The following is a 26837-nucleotide window of genomic DNA, read 5'->3' on the forward strand; positions in this document are numbered from 1 at the left end:
TTAGTGAATGATGCAATATTATAGAAAAATCCCATATAACTGAAAATAAAAAACACTTTTCTTTGCTACAAATGTTCGATTAATTATCCGTACTACACCTACAATTCATTATATCATAATTTTATTTTCCGCTTCAGTGTCACATTTCTTTGTTACAGCTGATACAAATCCTGTAATAAATCTGCAGTGTGTCTACTTCCTGCATTCATGGAATCAGACATAGGGCTATCATCCTGTTTTTACAAATTAGCTGCTCTGCCATGGCAGCCAGCTGACACAACTGAGAGATGAAATTAAAATTGTGATTAGTCACAGATGAGGGGGAATTGGACAGGCTAAATTCTCTAAATACATCAGGGTGCATTTCTCGGTTTCCTTTATGTTCAGGTCCACTTTAATAGTAATTTTGAAAAAAAATATCTATCTTAATTGTCACCAAAAAAACAAAGGCCTGATCTGAACTGTAGAGTAACCAATCAGCAATATTCCTTTGTTCTGACTGCTTTGAAATGAGGAAACGTAAACTATGATTGTGATCCTGTCATTTGCCTACTGGCAATATAAAGTGGTAATTAGTAACAATAATACAGTAATTAATAACCATAAGGTTCTCCTAACAGGCAGAACTCAAATGGCCCAGGGAGAGAGAGATATAGGCTAGGTGTACAGTGGGACATTATTGTCCTGAATTATAAAATCATTATAACGCAGGTTACCGCACTGCAACGTTAACCCTATGCAATGTTCACAGTGCGACGTTAGTCGCATTGTAAATGTTGCGTTTATTGTAACGCACTGCTGCAGTGTGTTACCTCTAAACGCAGGCGTTAACAGATACAGGGAAGCATACTTTTCATTGCCTGTATTCTCCACAGTATCTACTGTATGCGTCGGCAACACAGCGTTAATGTTGCGACTTGCGTTGCATTGTAATTTTGCAATGCGACTTTAACGTCACATCATAATGCAACGTCCTACTGTGAACCTAGCCTGAGTCTATAAAGTGTGTAGCTGACGATCAGTTAAGAGACGAGAACTTAAGCTACATACTCCCCTTGCGATGCAGGGAGATGGAACCAGCGGCCAGGGGCGTAGCAATAGGGGTTGCAGAGGTAGCGACCGCATCGGGGCCCCGAAGGGCCCTTCCTCAACTACAGTATTAGCTCTCTATTGGTCCTGTGCTCATAATAATCACTTCTATAGATGCTTTGAATAGTGGTAATCATTAACAAACTGCTCCCCATCCCCTTCTTGCACCTCTGACACTGTAGTTGCCATTGGCAGATTTTGGTGTGCCGTATCAATTGTTATGTATAGAGTGCCTGGGGGGGCTCCATTGTAAAACTTGCATCGGGGCCCACAGCTCCTTAGCTACGCCACTGCCAGCGGCGTAACCTTGACTGAGGGCCCCCTTGATCCACCTTCCTCCAGCTTCCAGTCGGCGGATATGTGCAGCGTCACACGATGGCTGTTGTGAAATAGATTTCAAGCAATCGCTGTACTTTGTACGGAAGTTGTAGGAGATTTTAAAGATCTGATCCACCGTGATGGTCGTTGCGTTGCGCTAAGCGACGTTCGCGTGATCATGCCCCTACCTATGTTACGAGATCGCGGAAACGGACGCTCGTGACTCAAAAAAACGCTGGTTGTCTGGAAAAGCTTTGGAAAAATTGCAAGGTGGGTACGGGCCTTTAGAAATAATTTCCACTTCATGCGTTTTTATTTTTTGTACTAAAAAATGCATGTCTATGAGCTAATTTCCATCACAGACAGTCCCCTACTTACAAACAACGCGAGTTTCAGAGATGCAAACAAAGTGGCTTCATGTACAAATTCTACAATTCTGTCCTTTTTATTACACATTTTGCTTGTTAAATGTCACAGTATGGTATAAACTATTAAGTAGTTAAAAACCCATTCAGGACTGGAACCCACTAAAGCGATATTTTTTTGAGAGTTTAGGGAGCGCTTTAAAGCGCCAGCGCTTTCCCTAAACGCTCTGCCAGTTTAAATAAATGTAACAAATTCCACAGTAATGATTGCGATTAGCAAAATCTCAATCGCAGGACCTGCAGCATTTTGGTAGCTACACATAGCGATTTGAGTGCGATTTTAAATTACTGCAACAGAATGATGATACATTGAAAGGACTAATCAGATTTAAAATCGCTACACAATCGCTGACAAAAAGCTTACACTTTTTAACCACTTTGTCCTCCTTGACGTATAAAAACGTCAAAGAGGACAGGCGCGCTCCCGCGGCCGGTCGCGCGCGTGCACGCGCACTCCCGGCCGCGGATTCGGTAGCCACGGAATCAATGTATCAGGCTATGGAGCCCGATCACTGATTCCTCTCCCCCGCTGAAAAAGCGACAGCTTCTCTCGGAAGCTTCGCTCTTTCTGAAGCTGTGTCCCTCTAAGCGTACATTGTACGCTTAGAGTGACGTCATGTAAACAAACTCGAGATTGCCATCTTGTGGCCAAAAAGTAAAACTACAAGTAAATTCAAAAAAACATTACAATACACCAATATTTCCCCAAATAAAACACTTTTATATCACACCCTCCCAAAAATGCCCACATAAAATGTTTAATAATAAAACAAAAAAAAAAACATTACTATAAAAAAAAACACATAAATATTTACCTAAGGGTCTAAACTTTTTAAATATCTATGTAAAGATGAAATATTTCTCTCTATTTTTTTTTTTATAAGCTTGTAAATAGTGATGTATGCAAAACGGAAAAAATGCTCTTTTATTTCCAAATAAAATATTGTCGCGATACATTGTGATAGGGACATAATTTAAATGGTGAAATAACCGTGACAAATGGGCAATAACAATACGTGGGTTTTAATTATGGAGGCATGTAATATTTTAAAACTATAATGGACGAAAACTGACAAATAATGAATTTTTTCATTTTTTTTTTCTTATTCTTCCTGTTAAAATGCATTTACAGTAAAGTGGCTCTTAGCAAAATGTACCCCCCCAAAGAAAGCCTAATTGGTGGCGGAAAAAACAAGATATAGATCAGTTCATTGTGACAAGTAGTGATAAGGTTATAGGCTAATGAATGGGAGGTGAACACTGCTCGGATGCATAAGCTGAAAACGACTGAGATATTAAGTGGTTAAAATCGCCCCCAAAAGCACCGGAAATCGCTCATGAAAACACTAATTAAAAACGTTAGCGATTGCGATTTGTAGTGGATTCCAGGCCTAAAAGGGAATTGAAAATAACCCCCAAAAATGTGTTTATACTATATGTCCAAATTCAGAGTTGTCCGCAAATAAATCATTTTCCATCTTTCCCTATTTATGTCGCATGACTCAACTCACAAACCATCCCCCCAAAAGGAGCCTGTTTGTAACAGGCGCGGAGCTAGGGGGGGTCGGGGTAGGACAAGTGCCCCGGGGCGCCGGGTCCCCAAGGGCGCCCAGCTGAGCTTCGGGGTTTTTTTTTTTTTTTTTGCGGAGACGTGAGGAGAGCAGCGCAGAGAAGAGAGAGAGCTGTGCGGACGGTGGGGAAGGGGGGCCATATCCCCCCTCCTTCCCTCACCTTAGGTGCTCTCTCTCCCTCGCTGTCCCCTCCAATGTCTGTCCGGGACGGTGCTGGCAGCGGCGGGCGGAACTCACCTCCGTCTCGCTCCAGCGCCGGCCGGAAGTTCGGGTGCGCAGCCGCTGCTCTGGTCTGGACCAGACCAGAGTAGCGGCAGATCCATCCTGCGCTGCGAGAAACGGAGGTAAGTTCCGCCCGCGGCTGCCAGCACCGTCCCGGACAGACATTGGAGGGGACAGCGAGGGAGAGAGAGCAGCTCTTCCTCTTCTCTGCGCTGCTCCCCTCCTGCTGGGGAGGGGGACACCTGACCTGGCTACCTACTCTGGGCACATATATACCCCTGGCTACCTACTCTGGGCACATATATACCCCTGGCTACCTACTCTGGGCACATATATACCCCTGGCTACCTACTCTGGGCACATATATACCCCTGGCTACCTACTCTGGGCACATATATACCCCTGGCTACCTACTCTGGGCACATATATACCCCTGGCTACCTACTCTGGGCACATATATACCCCTGGCTACCTACTCTGGGCACATATATACCCCTGGCTACCTACTCTGGGCACCTATACCCCTGGCTACCTACTCTGGGCACATATATACCCCTGGCTACCTACTCTGGGCACATATATACCCCTGGCTACCTACTCTGGGCACATATATACCCCTGGCTACCTACTCTGGGCACATATATACCCCTGGCTACCTACTCTGGGCACATATATACCCCTGGCTACCTACTCTGGGCACATATATACCCCTGGCTACCTACTCTGGGCACATATATACCCCTGGCTACCTACTCTGGGCACATATATACCCCTGGCTACCTACTCTGGGCACATATATACCCCTGGCTACCTACTCTGGGCACATATATACCCCTGGCTACCTACTCTGGGCACCTATACCCCTGGCTACCTACTCTGGGCACATATATACCCCTGGCTACCTACTCTGGGCACATATATACCCCTGGCTACCTACTCTGGGCACCTATACCCCTGGCTACCTACTCTGGGCACATATATACCCCTGGCTACCTACTCTGGGCACCTATACCCCTGGCTACCTACTCTGGGCACATATACCCCTGGCTACCTACTCTGGGCACCTATACCCCTGGCTACCTACTCTGGGCACCTATACCCCTGGCTACCTACTCTGGGCACATATATACCCCTGGCTACCTACTCTGGGCACCTATACCCCTGGCTACCTACTCTGGGCACCTATACCCCTGGCTACCTACTCTGGGCACCTATACCCCTGGCTACCTACTCTGGGCACCTATACCCCTGGCTACCTACTCTGGGCACATATATACCCCTGGCTACCTACTCTGGGCACCTATACCCCTGGCTACCTACTCTGGGCACATATACCCCTGGCTACCTACTCTGGGCACATATATACCCCTGGCTACCTACTCTGGGCACATATATACCCCTGGCTACCTACTCTGGGCACATATACCCCTGGCTACCTACTCTGGGCACATATATACCCCTGGCTACCTACTCTGGGCACATATACCCCTGGCTACCTACTCTGGGCACATATACCCCTGCCTACATATATTGGGCACATATACCCCTAACTACATATACTGGGCATATACCCCTGGCTACATATACTGGGCACATATACCCCTGACTATATATACTGGGCACATATACCCCTGACTATATATACTGGGCACATATACCTCTGGCTACATATACTGGGGACACATACCCCTGCCTACATATACTGGGCACATATACCCCTGGCTACCTGTTCTGTGGACATCTCTACTCCTGGCTACCTGTTCTGGGGACATCTATACTGCTGGCCACCTATTCTGGGGCTACCTATTTTTGGGGAACCACTGCTGTCAGATTGAGTGTATTTTGGGGAACTGCTGCCAGGTGAGAGGTGTCTACCATATTAAGAGGGCATTCTGCCTATTTATGTGAAATGCTGTCTATTTATGTGCCTCATGACTGCTGAATTTGTCTTGTTGGGGGCCTCATGGTTACTGAATTTGTCTTGTTGGGGGTCTCATGATTTGTTGGGGGCCTCAAGATCGCTGAATTTGTCTTGTTAGGGGCCTCATGATTGCTGAATTTGTCTTGTTGGGGGCCTCATGATTGCTAAATTTGTCTTGTTAGGGGCCTCATGATTGCTGAGTTGGTCATGTTTGCTCATGATTGCGGAATTTGTCTTGATGGGGGGGGGCTCATGATTGCTGAATTTGTCTTGGAACATGCTGGAAGGTACCTACTGAGGGAGGGTGGGTGAGCGTGAGCCTGCTAACCTCCATGTACATTTGGCTCCACCCATAACCACGCCCATATTTGGCCACGCCCCTTCACCTTAGGGGGCGCATTAATAGTCTTTGTCCCCGGGCGCTGAAAACCCTAGCTACGCCTCTGGTTTGTAAGTAGGGGACCGCCAGTACATGTACATTTTTATTCCCCTCCCCCCCCCCCCCCCACACACACACACACACACACATTCCCCCGCCCCCCATCAAGTAAAATGCAGACAGCCTGTTATTACATTATATAATATACATTGTTATTTTTTTTTTATTTTATTTGCCATTCACTGCACTGGTTGCAGAAAAAGCAACATGATCCATTTTCCTTACATTTAAAAACCCACCTTTTATAGTAAGAGAAAAAACAATCTGTATAATGATCACATACTATTTGCTCACCTCTTCTATTGTTACATCAATGGAATATTACTACTATTGCTACAAGAACTGAAATCACTGAGAAGAACCATTACAGTGAAGCAGACTGCTCACTGAGTCACTGCTAGGACTAGAAGGCTACTCTTATTAAATGCCTTTAAAACAAAAACAGCAAAATATTTATGCAACAAGAATGGGGAGCAGTGCTTTGAGCTAATGTTTCTCAGCAGTGTCTGATGTGTTCTGTGGTTTCTAAGTGTTGCAGCAGGGCTAGTCCCTTATGGTGAGACAGAGTGAGCATGTGCAGTGCAGCCCAAGGTATGTGCATGTCGAGCTAGCAGAGAGGCTTGCCTTTGCAATGCCATGTTTGTGTATGTGTACCAACTACCGGACAGGATTCCGTGAGCCTGCTCGCCCCTCTCAGTAATCTGATGTTTTCTTGTTTCTGTTTCAGCCTTCAGGATAATTCCTTCAGCAGCACAGCTGTAACAGAGTAAGTGAAACCTTTCAAATCCACCCTAATATGATTTAGTAAACAACAATGTATTCAGTGCTGTGTGTTCAAGCCTGTGTCTCTAGTGCACTCCCTGCTGCAAGACACAGAGATGCCTTGCTGAGACTATACCTAGATCAAACAGACTGGGATATGGCTTCATCTACAGTATATAAACCAGAAATGTGTGGCAGTTACTTATAATTAGACAGATCCGGCAGTAATTCTCAGCCATTCTGCCTGATTCTCACGATCCCTGGTAGAGGAAGCAGCAAAACAGGTCGATTTTCCTGTGTACGCTGTGATCACGGTCTTAAATATTTTATTGCTGCTAACCGTTTGCATATTGTACCTATATATTGATGTGCAGTGCAGCAAGCAGCTTTAAACCTTTTAAATGCCCCAATAGCTTTTCATATATGAAATTATTTAAAATGGAGAACATATATATTTTAATGAAAAATGGGTTATTATTCTCATTTGATGCAACCAAACTTTAATAGATCAAACTGTCACATTCCCCCCACCCACACATACGGGCTTTAGATGCGACATTAAACATGAATTTGACAGGTAGGTGTCTTGCGCAAGGAGCTCAATGGTGTGCGAATAGAATGAATGACCCTATTGGTCGCTCAGTTGTAAGGCTTTTTTGCATGCTATAAGCTTTGCATTGATTTGGTGAGAAGGATAACAGAATTTCAATTTTTGCCCTCCTGTTATTATGCTAATAATGAAAACTGTCTTTAGAGTGAATAAAAGACACGCATTTACACAATGCTGCATAATGATCGGGGTAATGTGTGCCCATGGATTTAGTGTGAGATGGAAATAGTGCTGATAATATACTGACATTTCTTCTATTGTCCAAAATGGCAAAAAAAAAATCTGATACCGTATTTCATTTTCTTCCACACAATCCCAGAGAATCCCAGAAACCGTCATTTCTCTCAGAGGCTTCAAGGCTTTTTTAGGCATTTAGATTTAAGGCTTTGTCTACTTGTATCGTAAGCAGATTTCTTCACCAATATGATCATTTTCAAGTTCAAGTTTAGAGGCCTGAAAATAAAAGCCTGGTACACACTTTCAATTATGATTTTCCAATGTTACCACCTCCATGTAGTATGAAAGTCAACAGATATTGAATACTATGAGCAGATTACGTAGGCAAACCCTCATGCTATATGGAGGCGGTCAAATTGGCCAATCATAATTGAAAGTATGTAAAAGGCTTAAGAAAACAGAAGGAAAAGCCACCCCACCAATGAACAGCGGCAGAGTGTTGGCTGTGGCAAATGCCTTCCTTATTCTTGTATAATTCTTGTATAATTAATGCACAAGTCTTACAATTTAAATCAATGAACGCAACTAGAGTCTTCATACTTAGCGTTGAGCCAAAATTTCACTAAGTTCACAGAAAATACACCAAATATGCAGATCTGCACTCAACAGGAAATGGAAACTGACCAATTGACCTACTAAATTTACACATGTAATCGTTGATTGGCAGCGTACAGACGCTGTTTCCTGTTAACTGTAGATTTGCACATTCCCAAATTTTGCACTCGCGCTTCTCCTTCTCCTCTTCTTTAGTACTGTGCAGCATAATGGAGTGCCTGGCCTAGCCAGTCTTTGACATTGAGTCTCAAGCCTGATACACCCATCCTATTTATTGGCCAATTGGGGAATTTAAGCCTGGTACACCCCTTCAATTTTGATTGGCAAATGATTGGCCAATTTTGCCACCTCCATGTAGTATGAGGGTAAACAGATTATTTATATAGCGCCGATATATTACTCAGCGCTGTACAGGTTATATTGTCTTGACAATAACTGTCCCTCAGAAGGGCTCATTATCTAGTCCTTATCATATGTATGTATCGTAGTCAAGGGCCAATTTAGGGGAAACCAATTACCGGTAACTTATATGTATGTTTTTGGGATGTTGGAGAAAACCAGAGTGCCCGGAGTAAACCCACACAGACACTGGGAGAACATACAAACTCCTTGCAGATAGTGCCCTGGCTACATGGAAATGGTAAAATTGTGTCAGTGATTAACCAATCAAAATTTAAAGTGACTACCAGGCTTAAAGGACCACTATCGTGAAAATCTTAAAATTTAAAATACATGTAAACACATACAAATAAGAAGTATATTTCTTCCAGAGTAAAATGGGCCATAAATTACTTTTCTCCTATGCTGCTGTCACTTACAGGAAGTAGAAGAAATCTAACATTATGACAGGTTTTGGACTAGCTCATCTCTTCATGGGGGCTTCTCAGGGATTTGATTAGTTTCAAAAGCACTTAGTGAATGGCAGTTGCTCCGTCCAACTTCCAAAATGGTGTGCATCAAGCAGGGAGGCTGTCCAGTATAACTGTATAAATCCTTTTCAGGGAATGTTTTTAAAAAGAATAAAAGTCAATCCCCTATGAAGAGATGGGCTAGTCCAAATCCTGTCGGTTCTGTCAGATTTCTACTACCTAGTGTAAGTGACAGCAACATAGGAGAAAAGTAATTTATGGCTCATTTTAAACTGGAAGAAACATAGTTACTTTTTGTATATGTTTACATGTATTTTAAATTTTACAATTTTTCACGATGGTCTTTTAGCCTACACAATATTTTCATAGTATTTAAAATCTATTGGCCCTCATAGAGGTGGTACACTTGGTCAGTGATTGGCAAGTCAAAATGACATGTGTGTATGCTCCCTTAGGGCTCACACAAATGGCTGACAGGCCATGGGCTAACTGCCTGACAGATTAGGATGTGTGAGGGGTTCAAATCATCTAGCTAGTGGTGGTACAGCACTATACCCTGCTACTCACACAACATTCAGCAATCTTCACTCACGTGGTAATAGCCAGCAACAACTACATGCATGGACAGCCCCAATAAGCTGGGTTATATAGCAACTGACTGGAGGTTCATTATCTCCAGCAAATAGACTGCTAAAGCACATGGTAACCAGGTGATTCAGCCGTGAACTAGAAATGGAAGCATCCATTCATTGCATGGGGGTCAGCTTTTGACAGTAGGGGCGTGAGAAGGTCTCCACCTATTCACACAAGTTCAGATTTATTTTTGGATCCATCTTTACACACACCCACGCGCGCACGCACACACTTCCATGCTGAAAACTGCATGTAACATCTGACAGTTGGTTGCCACTCGCTCATATTTTATTATATTGATTTCAAATCACCATCGCGTACATGCTTAAAGGATGTTGGGGAAATTTGGGTGCCAGAAATAGCCGTTAGTAGTATTATCAGTAAAATTACCAATATTCCACTATTGGGCAGAGCTAATTCCAATAGTTACAGGACAACCTAGGTGACACGTGACATGATGAGAGACATGGGTATGGGTATCAACATCCCTGATAAGCGAATTACAGCCATAAAAGTTTTCCTGGCAGAATACAACTTCTGAGAGCAAAGAGAGATAGAACAGGGTAAATAGTTCATTTATTTTCATTTAGGGACTCTTAATAGGGTGCCACTAAGCAGAGACAACAAAACAGTCAATCTACTTTGTAAATGTTTAAATGCAAAATAAAACCATGGGATATTTAAAAAAAAAGGTCATTTTTAGGAGTAGGAGGCTAAATACAATTGTTTATCTCCTCAGTTTATTTTCACCTCGGGTCCAGTTTAGGATGATGCGGGGCCCTAGGCAAGATGGCACTTTTGCCCTCCACTGATGATCACCTGGTTCTCTAGGCCCTAAGCAGCTGCCTAGGATTGCCTTGGGGATGATTCGGTTGTGCCTGACTGCTATCTTCTTTTGTCACTGCTGACTGGAATAGGTATCCTCCCTTTTACTTATGGTCTAACTGACAAGTCTAACAGGCATTGCTTCACACAGATACTGGACTGTCAGTTACTCCCATAAAAAAACAGCTATTGGAAATTGCCAAGAAGAACCTCCCCCCCCCCCCCCCCAAAAAAAAAAAAAAACAGATAAAAGGGGTTCTCTATCCCCGTCAGCAGTCCTGCGAATAGATGATTAAACTCTGTTACTAAAAGGTGTCTTAGAAATTTTGACATAAAATAAAGATAGATCTTATTCTACTGCTATTACATGAAAGACCATAGAGGTAAAATGTCAATTTTTGTGCTATAATTGTCCTATGAAGGAAGCGGCTAAGATCACTGGGAAGTGTGAGAGGCAGGTGTATATAACAGACATGGAGTCTGAGGCTCAGACACTCCAGCAGCGTAGTTCTTTTATCACTCAGGAGGGCTCTGGTATTCACCTGATGAAGTATCATCCTGATAGTCTGCATCCTCAGTATAGCAAGCGTTACAGTTTGACTCCTCCAATACACGTCATTCAATAAACTGTTCATTAGGGCCTGAGCCCACTGGTGTAGTTGTATCCGCTTCTGTCCGCTTTTCAGCATCTGTAACATTGATGTGTAACTGAAAAGCGGTCACAACTGCATTAGTGGGCTCAGGCCCTTAGTCATGAGACATTTTTTTCCTGACCTGCAAAATTTAAATTGGATTGAAACTGAGTCCATTAAATCCAGTAGCCAGCCTCTAGGCCGGATTTACTTTGTACAGGATGAAAACCGATTCTGCAAACAGGGCCGAAATTCTGGAAAGGCCCCAGAGGCCTGGGCCTTGGGCAGCTGCAGCTCAAGGGGGAACCTGGACATGAGAGGAGTAGCTACATATGAAAACGAAGGCTGCAAATGGGGAGCAACACATGAAAAGGGAAGCTGATGTACAGAGTTGTAAATGATGGGGGCAACAGTATATGGATGTTACACATAGGAGAGGGGGGGGCACATGGAATAACAAGGGCACTGCTCCACTTGGAAGAGGAGCCCCAACTTACTTGGCCTAAGGGTGGAAAAAGTCAGACCTTGCCTGTAAAAATGGATCTGTTTTCCAGGCAATGGTTTTTCATCCAGTTTTTCATTCCTTTCGCCACCCACTCAATACTTGTCGCCATATTCCTACTCTACTGCTGTTGTTTTGGGTCCTCCGCCACTGCTGCCGCCATCCATACACGTCCATGCATACTAGAAATGCTGGTATTCTGGTCCCAGAGCCCTATCAGAAGCATCAGGCTCCCATCGGTTTGCAACAGACAGACAGCAATCCGCCTTAAGCACCAGGGAGGATTTTCATTGGTCCACTACCAATGATTATCCTTCCCAAGGCTTCAATAGGTTGGACTTAATAACTTCCGTGGACAGTAGACAGCGTACATTTCAAAAAGGCACCACAAAAAAGGTGCAGGGCGATGTCGGTAATGGGATCTTGCTTCTAAGGTTATTTAACGTTTTAAGAAAGTCCCAAAACATTAAATAACCTTAGTAACTAGTCATTACCGGCATCTAGCATACATTACGTGGTCCCGGCGATCGCTCCTACACTTCCTTGTTAGTTTGCAGGAGTTCTGCAGCCAGCCAATCACCATGCAGGGACTGAAACCACATGGTGATTGGATGGCTGCAGGACTCATGCAACCTAAGTAGGAAGTGAAGTAGCGATCGCTGGGACAAGGTAATGTATCACTGCCTACTCTCACACTGAACCCTCCCTCTACCTATGCCTAACCCTACCCCCTCCACAACACTAACCACTATAGCCCCGCTGCCTAACACTAGCCCACTCTACCCCTGTTGCCTTACACTAGCACCTCTGCCTGGGTGTATCTACTCCCTGTTGCCATAAGCGACAGTAGCACAAGCCGCTATTAATGGTAAGGAGGTTAAATTATGTGCATCCATGCAAAAAGGGCGTCATGGAAAAAAGGGCGCATGGTGTAAACAAGCGGTAATAGCGTTTATAAAAATATTGTGTTGTATTTCGTTTACAATAATGTTTTACAAATTTAAAAAAACATTTAATAATGTGTATGAAATCGCAAATTGTGAAAACGATAATCTCCCGTTTTAAAAGTGAAACTTATAATTACGTTTGTTAAAAAACAATAATATGTGTATAATCGTTATAATTGTATAATATTGTGAATAATCTTCATTTATTGTTTCTTCATGTAATAAAATCTGAAAATATTGTTCAGAACGATGAAAAAAATATATAAGTACATGCGTAATAACTATTGTAAAACATTAGTAAATATTACTAACATTTTACTACAACTAAACCTAACCCTACTCTCACACAGAACTCTCCCTGTACCTATCCCTAACCCTCAGACCCCCCCTGGTGGTGCCTAACGCTAAGACTCCCCTGGTGGTGCCTAACGCTAAGACTCCCCTGGTGGTGCCTAACCCTAAGATCTCCCTGGTGGTGCCTAACCCTAAGACCCCCCTGGTGGTGCCTAACCCTAAGACCCCCCCTGGTGGTGCCTAACCCTAAGACCCCCCCCTGGTGGTGCCTAACCCTAAGACCCCCCCTGGTGGTGCCTAACCCTAAGACCCCCCCTGGTGGTGCCTAACCCTAAGACCCCCCTGGTGGTGCCTAACCCTAAGACCCCCCCCCTGGTGGTGCCTAACCCTAAGACCCCCCCCCTGGTGGTGCCTAACCCTAAGACCCCCCCCCCTGGTGGTGCCTAACCCTAAGACCACCCCCCCGGTGGTGCCTAACCCTAAGACACCCCCCCCCGGTGGTGCCTAACCCTAAGACACCCCCCCCCCCGGTGGTGCCTAACCCTAAGACCCCCCCGGTGGTGCCTAACCCTAAGACCCCCCCGGTGGTGCCTAACCCTAAGACCCCCCCGGTGGTGCCTAACCCTAAGGCCCCCCCCGGTGGTGCCTAACCCTAAGGCCCCACTGGTGGTGCCTAACCCTAAATCTCCCCTGGTGGTGCCTAACCCTAAATCTCCCCTGGTGGTGCCTAACCCTAAATCTCCCCTGGTGGTGCCTAACCCTAAATCTCCCCTGATGGTGCCTAACCCTAAATCTCCCCTGATGGTGCCTAACCCTAAAACCCCCCTTAGTGATTGCCTTATTGTGTGGACAATATATTTTTTACAGTCACTATTTGTAAAACATTATTACAATTTACGTACTAATCGCTTTATTATGTGAATAATAATTTTTCACAAGCAGTAAGGGATAAAATTTTAAATAATGTTTTAGTTAAATACGATAAATATGTTTAGTATTTTTGTAAATGTTGTTTGTCACGGGCACATTTTGTAAACTTAAATCATCACAAGCTCAGTTTGAAAACATTAATCATCTCCGGGTGCCCTTTTTCCCTGTTTGGCACCAATCAAACGATATTTACTATGGGAATGAATGGCGGTGCCCTTTTTTGTCCACTTGCCTCATGCGCCCAAATTTCCTGTCATCAAATTATCCACATAACGAGCGCCATAACTAACGCCGATAGGCGGCGGCTGGTCGTTTGTGGGTTTCTATGGAAACCGCGGCCGTTCCATGTCAGTTCACGGAGGGTGTCTCCGTGAACAGCCTGCGAGCCTCCGATCGCAGCTCGCAGGCGAAATGTAAACACATGGGGAAGAAATCCCCTGTGTTTACAACCTACGGCGCTGCTGTCGCAGCAGCGGCGTAAAGAAGAGCGGCGATCCCTGGCCTCTGATTGGAAGCCTATCAGAGGCGGTACAGGACGGATTGCCACCCTGTGCCGCCCATGGAGCTAAGGGGAGGGAGGGAAGGAGAGGGAGGGAGAAATAGCGCTGCGGAGGGGGGCTTTGAGGAGCCCCCCCCCCCCCCTGCTCGGTCACACAGCAGGACATCCCCCTAGTGGGGAGAAAAGGGGGAGGGAAGTCTGATCGCCCTGCCTCAAACCTGATCTGTGCTGCGGGCTGGAGAGCCCACGCAACACAGATCAGTGAAAAATGCCCTGGTCCTTAACCTCCCAGGCGGTAAGCCCGAGCTGAGCTCGGGCTATGCCGCGCAGGAGGATTTCTCCGGCTCTACTTGGGCGATTCTCCCCATTCAAAGTGCTGTGCGCGCAGCCAGCACTTTGCTAGCCGCGCGCACAGCTTGATCGCCGCCGCTCTGCGGCGATCGCCCGCACACAGCGGCGAAAGAGGCCCCCCCCCCCCGCCAGAGCCCTGCGCTGCCCGGACCAATGAGTTCCGGGCAGCGCTATGGGCTGGATCGGGTGCGCCTGACGTCAGGACGTCGGCTGACGTCCATGACATCATCCCAATCGTCGCCATGGCGACAGGAGAAGCCAAACAGGGGAACGCGTTATATACGCGTTCCCCTGTTTGCTATTAGTGCCGGCGACGATCGCACTAGAGGGACACATGCGCCCTCTAGTGGTGTTTCATGTAGCTACCACTCTGGTAGCTTTACATGAAACAAAAAAAAAATTAAAAAAAAAAAGGATTTTTGCCCATTTGGCAAAAAAAATTAACCGCCAGGGAGGTTAAGTAGTTATGGTGCCCGATAAATAGCGGGCGCTAAGCTATGGCAGGCCTCTTTCATAGGCTCATCCTGCGCCATTTTTATCTGCGCCCCAGTAGAAAGGGGCACATTAATAGAATTGGCAAGAAAATGTGCAGGTTATAGGTCAAAATTTAAAGTGGACCTCAAGTGAGCTGAGAATCTGTGGTTTACTTGCATTTTTTCTAAAGGGTTTAATGGTATTGTCAAAAAATGAGTTAAAAATTAACACAAATAATCTTCTGTGTTTCATTATGGCGTGTCGCTACGCTCCTATGTCTAAATATCACCTTGGACATTTCCCATGCATTCAGGTGCTGTGTGAGCTGTTGCACAATTGGGCGAGACTCTTAAGGCCTCGTTCACACTACAAGTGTTGCTGTGCGCATTTTAGCAACGCGTATGGTGTGTGACGCGCAAAAATATCAAAAGTACACAGGCGGCACTGTCTAATTTTCCCACTACATGCCCAGCGTAGCACATGCAAAGACTGCCCAGCGTAGCACATGCAAAGACTGCCCAGCGTAGCACATGTAATGACTTCTCTGATACTGTTACCGTTTCTTCTTGAAAATTATTTTTTTCAGCATAAGCTTTTTCTGTATTTATCAGTATAAAGGAGGTGTGATCTAGGGTGTGAGATCTCCTGAGAGGCAGAGTTTAAAGGACATCTGAAGCAAGAAATATATTGAGGCTGCCATATTTATTTCCTTTTAAACAATACCAGTTGCCTAGCAGCCTACCCTGGCTGCAGTAGTGTCTGAATCACACCAGAAACAAGTATGCGGCTAATTATGTCAGTTCTGACAATGTCAGAAACGCCTGATCTGCTGCATGCTTGTTCAGGGCCTATGGCTAAAAATATTAGAGGAAGAGGATCAGCAGGGCAGCCAGGCAACTGGTATTGCTTAAAAAGAAATAAATATGGCAGCCTCCATATCTCTCATTACAATTGCCCTTTAATGCTGGGAATACACCATGAGTTTTTTCAGCAGATAGATGGCTCGATAGATAATTTCCGAGAAGTCCAATTTGATTTTGAATGATTTGTTCATAGAAGTGAATGGAAGTCATTCAGAAAAATGTTTGGAAAATCGATCAGAAAAACGAGTACCACTAAACCTGCTGAAAAAAACTCATTGTATATTCCCAGCATAAGGCAATTTGTAGATTTCAAAAACCATTAACCACTTAAGGACCGCCCCAGCCGATAGGCGGCGGCAAAGTCCGGGCCTAAACGACCGCAATACGCCCATCGGCGGGGGCGGCTGCGGGCGTGGTTATGCGGCGATCGCGTCATTCGTGACGCGATCAGCCGCCGGCGACTGGCTCTGCCCCCCTCGCGCTGTAACCCGCCGGCCGTTCGGAAGCGCCGGCGGGTTACTAGCACCTGGATCGCCAATGTAAACAGTATAATAGGCTTTGTAATGTATACAAAGCCTATTATACTGGCTGCCTCCTGCCCTGGTGGTCCCAGTGTCCGAGGGACCACCAGGGCAGGCTGCAGCCACCCTAGTTTGCACCAAGCACACTGATCCTGCCCCCCCCTTCCCTCTGATCGCCCATAGCACCCCTCAGACCCCCCCCCCCCCCTGCCCACCCCCCAGACCCCTGTTTGCACCCAATCACCCCCCTAATCACCCATCAATCACTCCCTGTCACTATCTATAAACGCTATTTTTTTTTTAACCCTAATCTGCCCCTTGCTCCCTCCTGATCACCCCCCCCCCCCCCCCCGTGTACTGTATGCATCTATCCCCCCTGATCACCTGCCAATCACCTGCCAATCACCTGTCAATCACCCATCAATCACCCCCTGTCACTGCCACCCATCAATCAGCCCCGAACCGGCCTTTGCGGGCAATCTGATCACCCACCCACACCAATAGATCGCCCGCAGATCCGACATCAGATCACCTCCCAAGTGCAGTGTTTACACCTGTTCTCTACTCTAAACACTCATAAATTACCCATCAATCACCCATCAATCACCCCCTATCACCACCTGTCACTGTTACCCATCAGATCAGACCCTAATCTGCCCCTTGCGGGCACCCAATCACCCGCCTACACGCTCAGATTGCCCTCAGACCCCCCCTTATCAATTCGCCAGTGCAATATTTACATCTGTTCTTCTCTGTAATAACCCACTGATCACCTGTCAATCACCTCCTGTCACTGCCACCCATCAATCAGCCCCTAACCTGCCCCTTGCGGGCAATCTGATCACCCACCCACACCATCAGATTGCCCCAGACCTACCCTCAGATCACCTCCAAAGTGCATTGCTTACATCTGTTCTGCCATCTAATCACCCACTGATCAGCCCCTGTCACTGATACCCATCAGATTAGACCCCTATCTGCCCCTAGGGCACCCAAACACCCGCCCACACCCTCAGAACGCCCTCAGACCCCAGCCCTGATCACCTCGCCAGTGCATTGCTTGCATCTATTTCCCCCCTCTAATCACACCTTGAGACACCCATCAATCCTCTCCTGTCACCCCCTAGCACACCTACCCATCAGATCAGGCCCTAATTTGCCTCGTGTTGGCTCTTGATCACTCGACCAAACCCTCAAACCCCCTTCCGATCACCTCTCCTGTGCATTGATTGCATCTATTTTCCCCTCTAACCACCCCCTGAGACACCCATCAATCACCTCCTGTCACCCCCTTAGCACTCCTAACTATCAGATCAGGCCCAATACAACCTGTCATCTAAGAGGCCACCCTACTTATGACTGGTTCCACAAAATGTGCCCCCTCATAGACCACCTGTCATCAAAATTTGCAGATGCTTATACCCCTGAACAGTCATTTTGAGAAATTTGGTTTCCCGACTACTCACGGTTTTGGGCCTGTAAAATGCCAGGGCAGTATAGGAACCCCACAAGTGACCCCATTTTAGAAAAAAGACACCCCAAGGTATTCTGTTAGGTGTATGACGAGTTCATAGAAGATTTTATTTTTTGCCAACAGTTAGCGGAAATTGATTTTTATTGTTTTTTTTCACAAAGTGTCATTTTTCACTAACTTGTGACAAAAAATAAAATCTTCTATGAACTCACCATACACCTAACGGAATACCTTGGGGTGTCTTCTTTCTAAAATGGGGTCACTTGTGGGGTTCCTATATTGCCCTGGCATTTTAGGGGCCCTAAACCGTGAGGAGTAGTCTAGAAAACAAATGCCTCAAAATGACCTGTGAATAGGACGTTGGGCCCCTTAGCGCACCTAGGCTGCAAAAAAGTGTCACATGTGGTATCGCCGTACTCAGGAGAAGTAGTATAATGGGTTTTGTGGTGTATTTTTACACATACCCATGCTGGGTGGGAGAAATCTCTCTGTAAATGGACAATTGTTTAAAAAAAATCAAAAATGTGTCATTTACAGAGATATTTCTCCCACCCAGCATGATTATATGTAAAAATGCACCACAAAACACATTATACTACTTCTCCTGAGTACGGCGGTACCACATGTGTGGCACTTTTTTGCACCCTAACTGCGCTAAGGGGCCCAAAGTCCAATGAGTACCTTTAGGATTTCAAGGGTCATTTTGCGGCATTTGGTTTCCAGACTACTCCTCACGGTTTAGGGCCCCTAAAATGCCAGGGCAGTATAGGAACCCCACAAGTGACGCCATTTTAGAAAGAAGACACCCCAAGGTATTCTGTTAGGTGTATGATGAGTTCATAGAAGATTTTATTTTTTGTCACAAGTTAGCGGCAATTGATTTGTATTGTTTTTTTTTTTCACAAAGTGTCATTTTCCGCTAACTTGTGACAAAAAAATAAAATCTTCTATGAACTCACCATACACCTAACGGAATACCTTGGGGTGTCTTCTTTCTAAAATGGGGTCACTTGTAGGGTTCCTATACTGCCCTGGCATTTTAGGGGCCCTAAACCTTGAGGAGTAGTCTAGAATCCAAATGCCTCAAAATGACCAGTGAATAGGACGTTAGGCCCCTTAACGCACCTAGGTTGCAAAAAAGTGTCACACATGTGGTATCGCCGTACTCAGAAGTAGTATAATGTGTTTTGGGTTGTATTTTTATACATACCCATGGTGGGTGGGAGAAATCTCTCTGTAAATGGACAATTGTGTGTAAAAAAAAAATCAAACAATTGTCCATTTACAGAGATATTTCTCCCACCCAGCATGGGTATGTGTAAAAATACACCACAAAACACATTATACTACTTCTCCTGAGTACGGCGGTACCACATGTGACACTTTTTTGCACCCTAAGTGCGCTAAGGGGCCCAAAGTCCAATGAGTACCTTTAGGATTTCACAGGTCATTTTGCGACATTTGGTTTCAAGACTACTCCTCACGGTTTAGGGCCCCTAAAATGCCAGGGCAGTATAGGAACCCCACAAATGACCCCATTTTAGAAAGAAGACACCCCAAGGTATTCCGTTAGGAGTATGGTGAGTTCATAGCAGATTTTATTTTTTGTCACAAGTTAGCGAAAAATGACACTTTGTGAAAAAAAAACCCAATACAAATCAATTTCCGCTAACTTGTGACAAAAAATAAAATCTTCTATGAACTCATCATACACCTAATAGAATACCTTGGGGGTGTCTTCTTTCTAAAATGGGGTCACTTGTGGGGTTCCTGTACTGCCCTGGCATTTTAGGACAGACATTTTTTTGTAAGAAGTACATTTCTCCCAGAATAAAATGCACTATAAATTGCTTTTTATCTAGATCGCTGTCACTTACTGTAAGTAGTAAAAATCTGAAAATCTGACATGGTTTGGACTAGTCCATCTCCTCATGGGGGATTCTCAGTATTTCCTTTATTCTTTAAAAAAAGCACGCTGTGGAAAAGATCTAAACAAACATGCAGGCCAGCTTCCCTACTCACACACACACACACACACACACACATTTGGCAGATGGACTGAAATGCTGTCCAAAATGTGTTTTTGAAAATAAAGAAAACTCTGAGAATCTCCAATGAGGATATAAATTCGTATAAAACCTGTCAGATTGTCAGACTGTATTTTGAGTGGTGGTGACATTTGGGGGGGGGGGGGGGGGGGAGAGAGAGAATCAGCATTTTACTCTTGAACAAATGTACATTTTATACTTTGACATCCACATGTATTTTACATTTTACAAAGTTTTGCAATAGTGGTCCTTTTAACAGTACCTACTGTGCATTTCTCTGTATTACCCATGTTTATATCGTATTTATTATTTTTTTTTATTGCAATTATAAAGTGTCACAGCAAATATTGGCACTTGACAATTTATAATCATTATTTGGCTGCAATATGATATCTGACTATAAAAATGCACTTTGGCTAATGATGGGTATAAAAGACAAATGAGCTGATGTGTTTAACGTGATGAGAACATGTTTTCCCTGGTTTGCTATCTCTGCCATTCTCTTTCTACCTGTGTACAAGCTGAAGCAGCTATGCTGATGACCTTTCAAGTAATCCGTCGTCTCTCGGCGTGCTGCCAACCTAAGCTTGTTTGCCTCCTAAGCTTTAAAATAGTTACTGTCAGCATCCCCTCTTCCCACACGTTCGGCCCCTATTATCACTCCCGCTTCTCTGGTTCTGTTGCTCTGGATCAACTTGTTTTTGTTCTGAATTTTTCGGCATGCTGAACTTATAGAGGGTGAGTTTATAAAGTGATGGGTCACTTCAGCCAATATTCACCGTCTTACATGAAATTACTCCAGTTCAAAAAGGCTTTTCGGCATCATTATTTAATGACGCATTTAGCTTTCCTAATGTCTCTAAGCATCTGGATCCATTCGGCCTTGCATATTAAATGCTGACTGTGTAAGATTCATCATAGTAGCTGACCTGTGAATTGTACAGTTGAAAAGTATTTATGTGGAAAAATCTTTGCAACTTGAAATATGGATTCCAAATAATTCTGTTCAGCGTTTTTGCAACAGGGACCCATTCTTCTCACATGCCTAAAATTCAAGGACTGTCCTGATCTACCTGAAAAAGTAGTAATTGAATGTTTTTGGATGCATTTAGTATTTCTCTTTCGTAGGATTCTGCAAGACACACTGTAAATTTGAATGGCTGTTGCTGGCAATTTTGGATCTGTGTAGGGCGTACATGTAAAAAAGGGCCCCCGGTAAAAAAAAAAAAAAAAAAAAGTGGGGCACTGGAGATAACCACTAGTAGAATATAGGTAAAATTACTTATATTCTACTAGTTAATTCTGATAGTAAAATATCAGTAATCTTTACCGAAATGTTACTATAGCCTAAGCTTATCCTAACACTAGTACTCCCTCTCGCTGCCTAACCCTAAAGGATCCCCCTGTTGGTGCCTGACTCTAAAACCGGCCTGGTGATACCTAGCAATTACGACCCCCCCTGGCATTGCCTAACTAAAACTTGCACGGTGGTGCCACACCTAATGCTGGGTACACATGATGCGTTTTTTTGGTCAATTTTTCATCCGATCGATTTCCGATTGGATTCTCCGACCGATTTCCAATTCGATTCTATCTTTTCTTATCCATTTCCATTCACTTCTATGAGAAATCGATCAAACAAAAAGATCGAAAATAAGGTCAGACATGTCAGAAATGATCTATCTAACACAAAATTGTATGGTGTGTACCTAGCATAACATTAAAGACTCATCTACCACCACCTAACCCTAAGCCCCCCTGCTTATATTTACTCCACCATAGACAGCAATCTTAATGGCCACTAGCGTCCAAATAACCCTTAATAAAGTGGCTATTAACTTTTCACTTTAAAGCATCCAGTCTTTCGAAGAAAGTCCCAACTTTTTTTTCAGTTGCTCTGGAGTTGATTGGCCCCTTTGATATTTGAGGCCCCTTTTACACTTGCCTTGCAAGTGTGCGTTGTGTTACCCTGTTTTACTGCAGGGTAACACAGCGACAATGCAAGGCAATGGGGCCTTGTACACTTAGCGCGTTCCGGAACTTCCTGGCCAGCTGACGACTGCAAAGTCAACAGCGCATTACGCGGCGACACAGCAGCATTGAAAGTCATTTAAGTCAATAGGTGATACAGGGATTTTGAATATGTTTGCACCGCCGGCGAGGCGCGCATGCGTGTGTTGACCCAAATACGTCATGTAACCCAGGAATCCCGGTGACGTACTTCCTGTCCAGCAGGGAGTAGCCACACGGCGAGAGGTATGGGGGGGCACTTTGCATATGACCCTGTCGCAGGGTCAGAATGATGAATTAAGTGTTTTTGTAATGTGATGGGGGCGGAGCATCGCACCACAACTCAATTGCCAGGTGTAAAACTGGCCTGAATTGTATCGGAGGAAACTTCTCTAGACTACAATTGATAAAATACATATATCCAGGCACATCGCCTCTAGTTAGGACATTATATAAGTTATTAAGGAAAGGGAGGTGCTGAAGGGAGTGTGGCTAGAAAACAGCAAAAATCTATGAACCCTTCGCACTCTCACATGCAAATGTTCAAACAAATGCATTCACAGATTCACTCATCCAGGCACCACGGTTATCCCTACAGCTAAGTTAAAAGCCGGGGTCTTAGTTCACAGAAGAATGCATTCTTATGCTTAGTCACCTATACTGCGCAGAAGTACCCAGGTAAACATAGGTGTCCTAACTCTGGCCCTGTAACATGCATAGTGCAAACATGCAAACACATTCATTGCATCAAACCTATCAATGGATTAGGAGCACACATCCTGACGTCCTCTCCTGGGACAGATAGTGCATCTTACCAATCGCACAAGGGAGCTAACGTAATGTATCCATGTGCACCATGCACATACACCAGCATAAGCTGTGTGCATGCTGACAAACACATACAGGGGAAGGAGGAAGTGCACTGAATTAAGGTAAGATGCACTATCTGTTTGTAAATGCTTTCTTTGCTTCTGTCTTCACAAAAGAAACAGCACTGTTGCAAACTACAGAGGCGGAAGAGTCTCAATCTTCTAACTGTAATATTAAATACTTAACGCAGGAAGAAGTGAAGGCAAGACTAAATAAATTAAAAATAGACAAGGCACCTGGCCCGGATGGCATGCATCCTCGGGTCCTAAGGGAATTAAGTTCAGTTATAGCTAAACCCCTTTATCTTATCTTTTGTGACTCTCTTGCAACTGGCAGAGTCCCAGTGGATTGGCGTACAGCCCACGTTTTCCCATTATTTAAGAAGGGCAAAAAATCTGATCCAGGAAATTATAGACCTGTAAGTTTAACATCAGTTGTATGCAAACTATTTGAGGGGTTACTAAGAGATACTATACATGACTTCATAGTAGAAAATAATCTTATTTCTCAGCATCAACATGGGTTTACTAAAGACAGGTCCTGTTTGACTAACATGCTCAGCTTTTATGAGGTAGTGAATGCTAATATGGATATTGGGAATGCTGTAGATGTGATATACTTGGACTTTGCAAAGGCCTTCGACACTGTTCCCCACAAAAGTCTGGTGCAAAAGTTGAGGATGCAAGGACTGGGGAAGAGTCTGTGTTCATGGATAGGGAACTGGCTAATGGACAGAAAACAAAGAGTTGTGGTCAATGGATCATACTCAAAATGGGAGACTGTTAGCAGTGGGGTCCCACAGGGGTCTGTTCTGGGTCCAGTGCTCTTCAATTTATTTATTAATGACCTAGTAGATGCAGTAGTGAGCAATGTTGCTATTTTTGCAGATGATACAAAATTGTGCAGAATCATTAACTCTCAGGAAGATAGTGTCATGTTGCAACAGGATCTGGATAGGATGGCTATATGGGCACATACATGGCAGATGAAATTCAATGTTGACAAATGTAAGGTCATGCATTTTGGACGTACTAATGGTCTAGCACCATACAAAATAAATGGGATACAGTTGGGGACATCAAACTTGGAGAAGGACTTAGGAGTACTCATTGACAACAAGTTAAATAATCGTACTCAATGCCAAGCAGCTGCAGCTAAAGCTAACAAAATTTTGGGATGCATTAAAAGGGAAATAAAAACTCGAGATGCTAGCATAATATTGCCCCTGTTTAACTCTCTAGTAAGGCCACATCTGGAATATGGAATTCAGTTCTGGGCACCACATTACAAAAAAGATATTGCAGTTTTAGAGCAGGTGCAGAGACGAGCAACAAAATTGATGCGTGGGATGGAAGGTCTCACTTATCGAGAAAGGTTAGATAAACTGGGTTTATTTAGTCTAGAGAAAAGACGCCTTAGAGGGGATCTAATTAACATGTATAAATACATCAGAGGGCAATATAATACCTTGGCGGATGAGCTTTTTGTCCCTAGGCCTTCTCAAAGGACTAGAGGACATGATCTGCGCATGGAGGAAAAACGTTTTAACCATTTATTTAGGAAAGGGTTCTTTACAGTAAGAGTGATTAAGATGTGGAATGCATTGCCACAGGAAGTCGTTATGGCAAACTCTATACCTGCATTTAAAGGGGGCTTAGATGCTTTCCTTGCGTTGAAAGACATCCATGGCTACAATTACTAGGTAATGCCTAATGATGTTGATCCAGGGATTTTATCTGATTGCCATCTGGAGTCGGGAAGGAATTTTTCCCTTTAGGGGCTAATTGGACCATGCCTTGTAAGGGTTTTTTCGCCTTCCTCTGGATCAACAGGGATATGTGAGGGAGCAGGCTGGTGTTGTACTTTATACTGGTTGAACTCGATGGACGTATGTCTTTTTTCAACCAAAATAACTATGTAACTATGTAACTATGTGATCACTCCAGGAATCGCAGTGCAATTGTGGCACTTTCCTATTTCGGCAAATCGTGGGCACTTTGCAATTTCCCACAAGGCACCCATACTGGATCGCAGACCTTATGGAACTTGGATTATGAATGATCCAATTCCAAGCTGCATACATTTGCATTAAATTTACACCCTCTAAAAGTGATTAGCATGTTGCTGACCAATCTCTGTGGACTACATTTTACCTTTGGTACCTCAGGCCCATTGGCCCCTATTCATTTACAATAATATGGGGATACATTAGTTAGTACCTCTGACCACAGCTGGGTAGGCAGGAGCCAAACAATCAGCTGCTATGATACAGTTGGCAGTTTTAATGCTTCTCACCTGTATAAACTGTGCTGGCAATTGTCATGCTGGTACTGAACGCAGAACGCACCATGGGGATGATTTGCTGAAGGAGGTATGAAGTGAGATTTCGACCATCTAATCAAGCATAGCAGAATAAACCGAGAAAAGATCTGTTTGCAGGAGTATTCCATTTTTTCATTGCACTTGGCAAATAATGCAATTGGCACTAGCTATTTATGCGTTTAAAATAAAAAAAATGGCCCTTTAAAAGGTATTCACTACAGAAGTTTTCAACATTCTCATTAGTCTACTGGGCTACTCAGCTATTTAATTGAGGTAGGGAAGTAGAGACACAGATTAGTTGACTACACAGAAAATATAGTAAAGTTGGCCAAACACTGGACATCATGCCGCAAATGAGCAATCCAGCGGGTGGAAGATTTTCCTTAATCGACGGCAGGTTGAGAGCACATTACTAGCGGCATTCGATTTTGGGCTGACCAATGCAGCAGCTTTCAATTGCCTTTCACTTGTACACCGGCCTTTCCTCCCATGTCTCCTCACCACCTCCAGGGCTCCTTCTTGTCTTTTCACTCCCAGGGAGCTATGGTTCACATGACAAACACTAAAGGCCAATAGTGGTCATGTAAGGTACGGTGCTTCTAGTGTTTGGCCTCTAGTGCTTAGTCTCTGAACACTCAGCTCCCTGAGAGAGAAGAAATGGGGAGAAGCCCTGGTGGTGGAGACGCTGGAGATAAGACACAAGAGGAAGTTCCGTTGGACAGGTGAGGGTGGCTCTGCTGCCCCTACATACAAGGAGGCGGGGGGTCTAGGAGACCCGGGAGACAGAGCCAGTAGTGCACACACAGATCTTCAATTGATTTTGCGCTGAAAATCTGTGTACAGTGTGTGGAGGGATTTTATCAGACAGATCTGTTGGCCATATTGATCTGTGTATGCAGGGGCGTAGCAATAGGGGGTGCAGAGGTTGCGACCGCATCGGGGCCCTTGGGCCAGAGGGGCCCCGAGGGGCCTTCCCTCAACTGCAGTATTGGCTTTCTACTGGTCCTGTGCCGGTAACAATCACTTCTAAGGATGCTTTGAATAGTGGTAATCATTAACAAACTGTTCTCCATGCCCTTCTTGCACCTCTGACATGGTTGTTGTCCTTGGCAGGTTTTGGTGCGTCATATCAATTGTTATGTATTTAGTGCATGGATGGGCCCCAGTGTAAAACTTGCATCAGGGCCCATAGCTCCTTAGCTACGCCACTGTGTATGGCCAGCTTTAAAAAATCCACCATAGGATGCAGCTTCTCCCAGGCCAGAACCAGATCTATTTTATAATAGCAGGAAGTGAGAATCAACATTTGGAAAGTTTCAATTCATGTTCATGATAGTTTTTTTTAGTGAAGAAAATGTTTCTTTTTTGCAACCTTTCAAACCTTATTATAAGTAAGGGACAATTGTATCGAGTGGTTATTTGCAATGATGTGCATAGCTTAAGGGATAATTTTATGTAAGACATAAAAAAGAGAATCTGTACTCTAATATTCTTACCCTAAAAAGTATACCATTCTATTCCTTATTTTCTCCTGTGCCCCTCTGTGCTGTTTCTGCCACTCTCTGCTGCAATCCTGGCTTGTAATTAACAGTTTTAGGCAGTGTTTACAAACAAACTAACCAGC

At 44.4% G+C, this 26837-nt stretch overlaps 1 protein-coding gene across 9 annotated transcripts in view; it reads left to right on the forward strand.

The window, feature by feature from the left end:
* FAM13C (family with sequence similarity 13 member C) overlaps positions 1 to 26837 on the forward strand; it is a 508143-nt gene that overhangs the window by 195610 nt on the left and 285696 nt on the right. For 8 of the 9 annotated variants that reach the window (XR_011024565.1, XR_011024563.1, XR_011024566.1 and 5 more), the window contains exon 7: positions 6713 to 6751. The exons of the other annotated variant lie outside the window; for it this stretch is intronic. Coding sequence is in view for 3 of the 8 variants with exons in the window: in XM_068258692.1 (XP_068114793.1) it covers positions 6713 to 6751 (39 nt within the window). In the remaining 5 variants the exon portion in view is untranslated. The remainder of the gene's footprint in view (positions 1 to 6712; positions 6752 to 26837) is intronic. 9 annotated transcript variants of the gene reach the window in all.

This window comes from Hyperolius riggenbachi, chromosome 10, assembly GCF_040937935.1.
Source record: "Hyperolius riggenbachi isolate aHypRig1 chromosome 10, aHypRig1.pri, whole genome shotgun sequence".
Classification (NCBI taxonomy): domain Eukaryota; kingdom Metazoa; phylum Chordata; class Amphibia; order Anura; family Hyperoliidae; genus Hyperolius; species Hyperolius riggenbachi.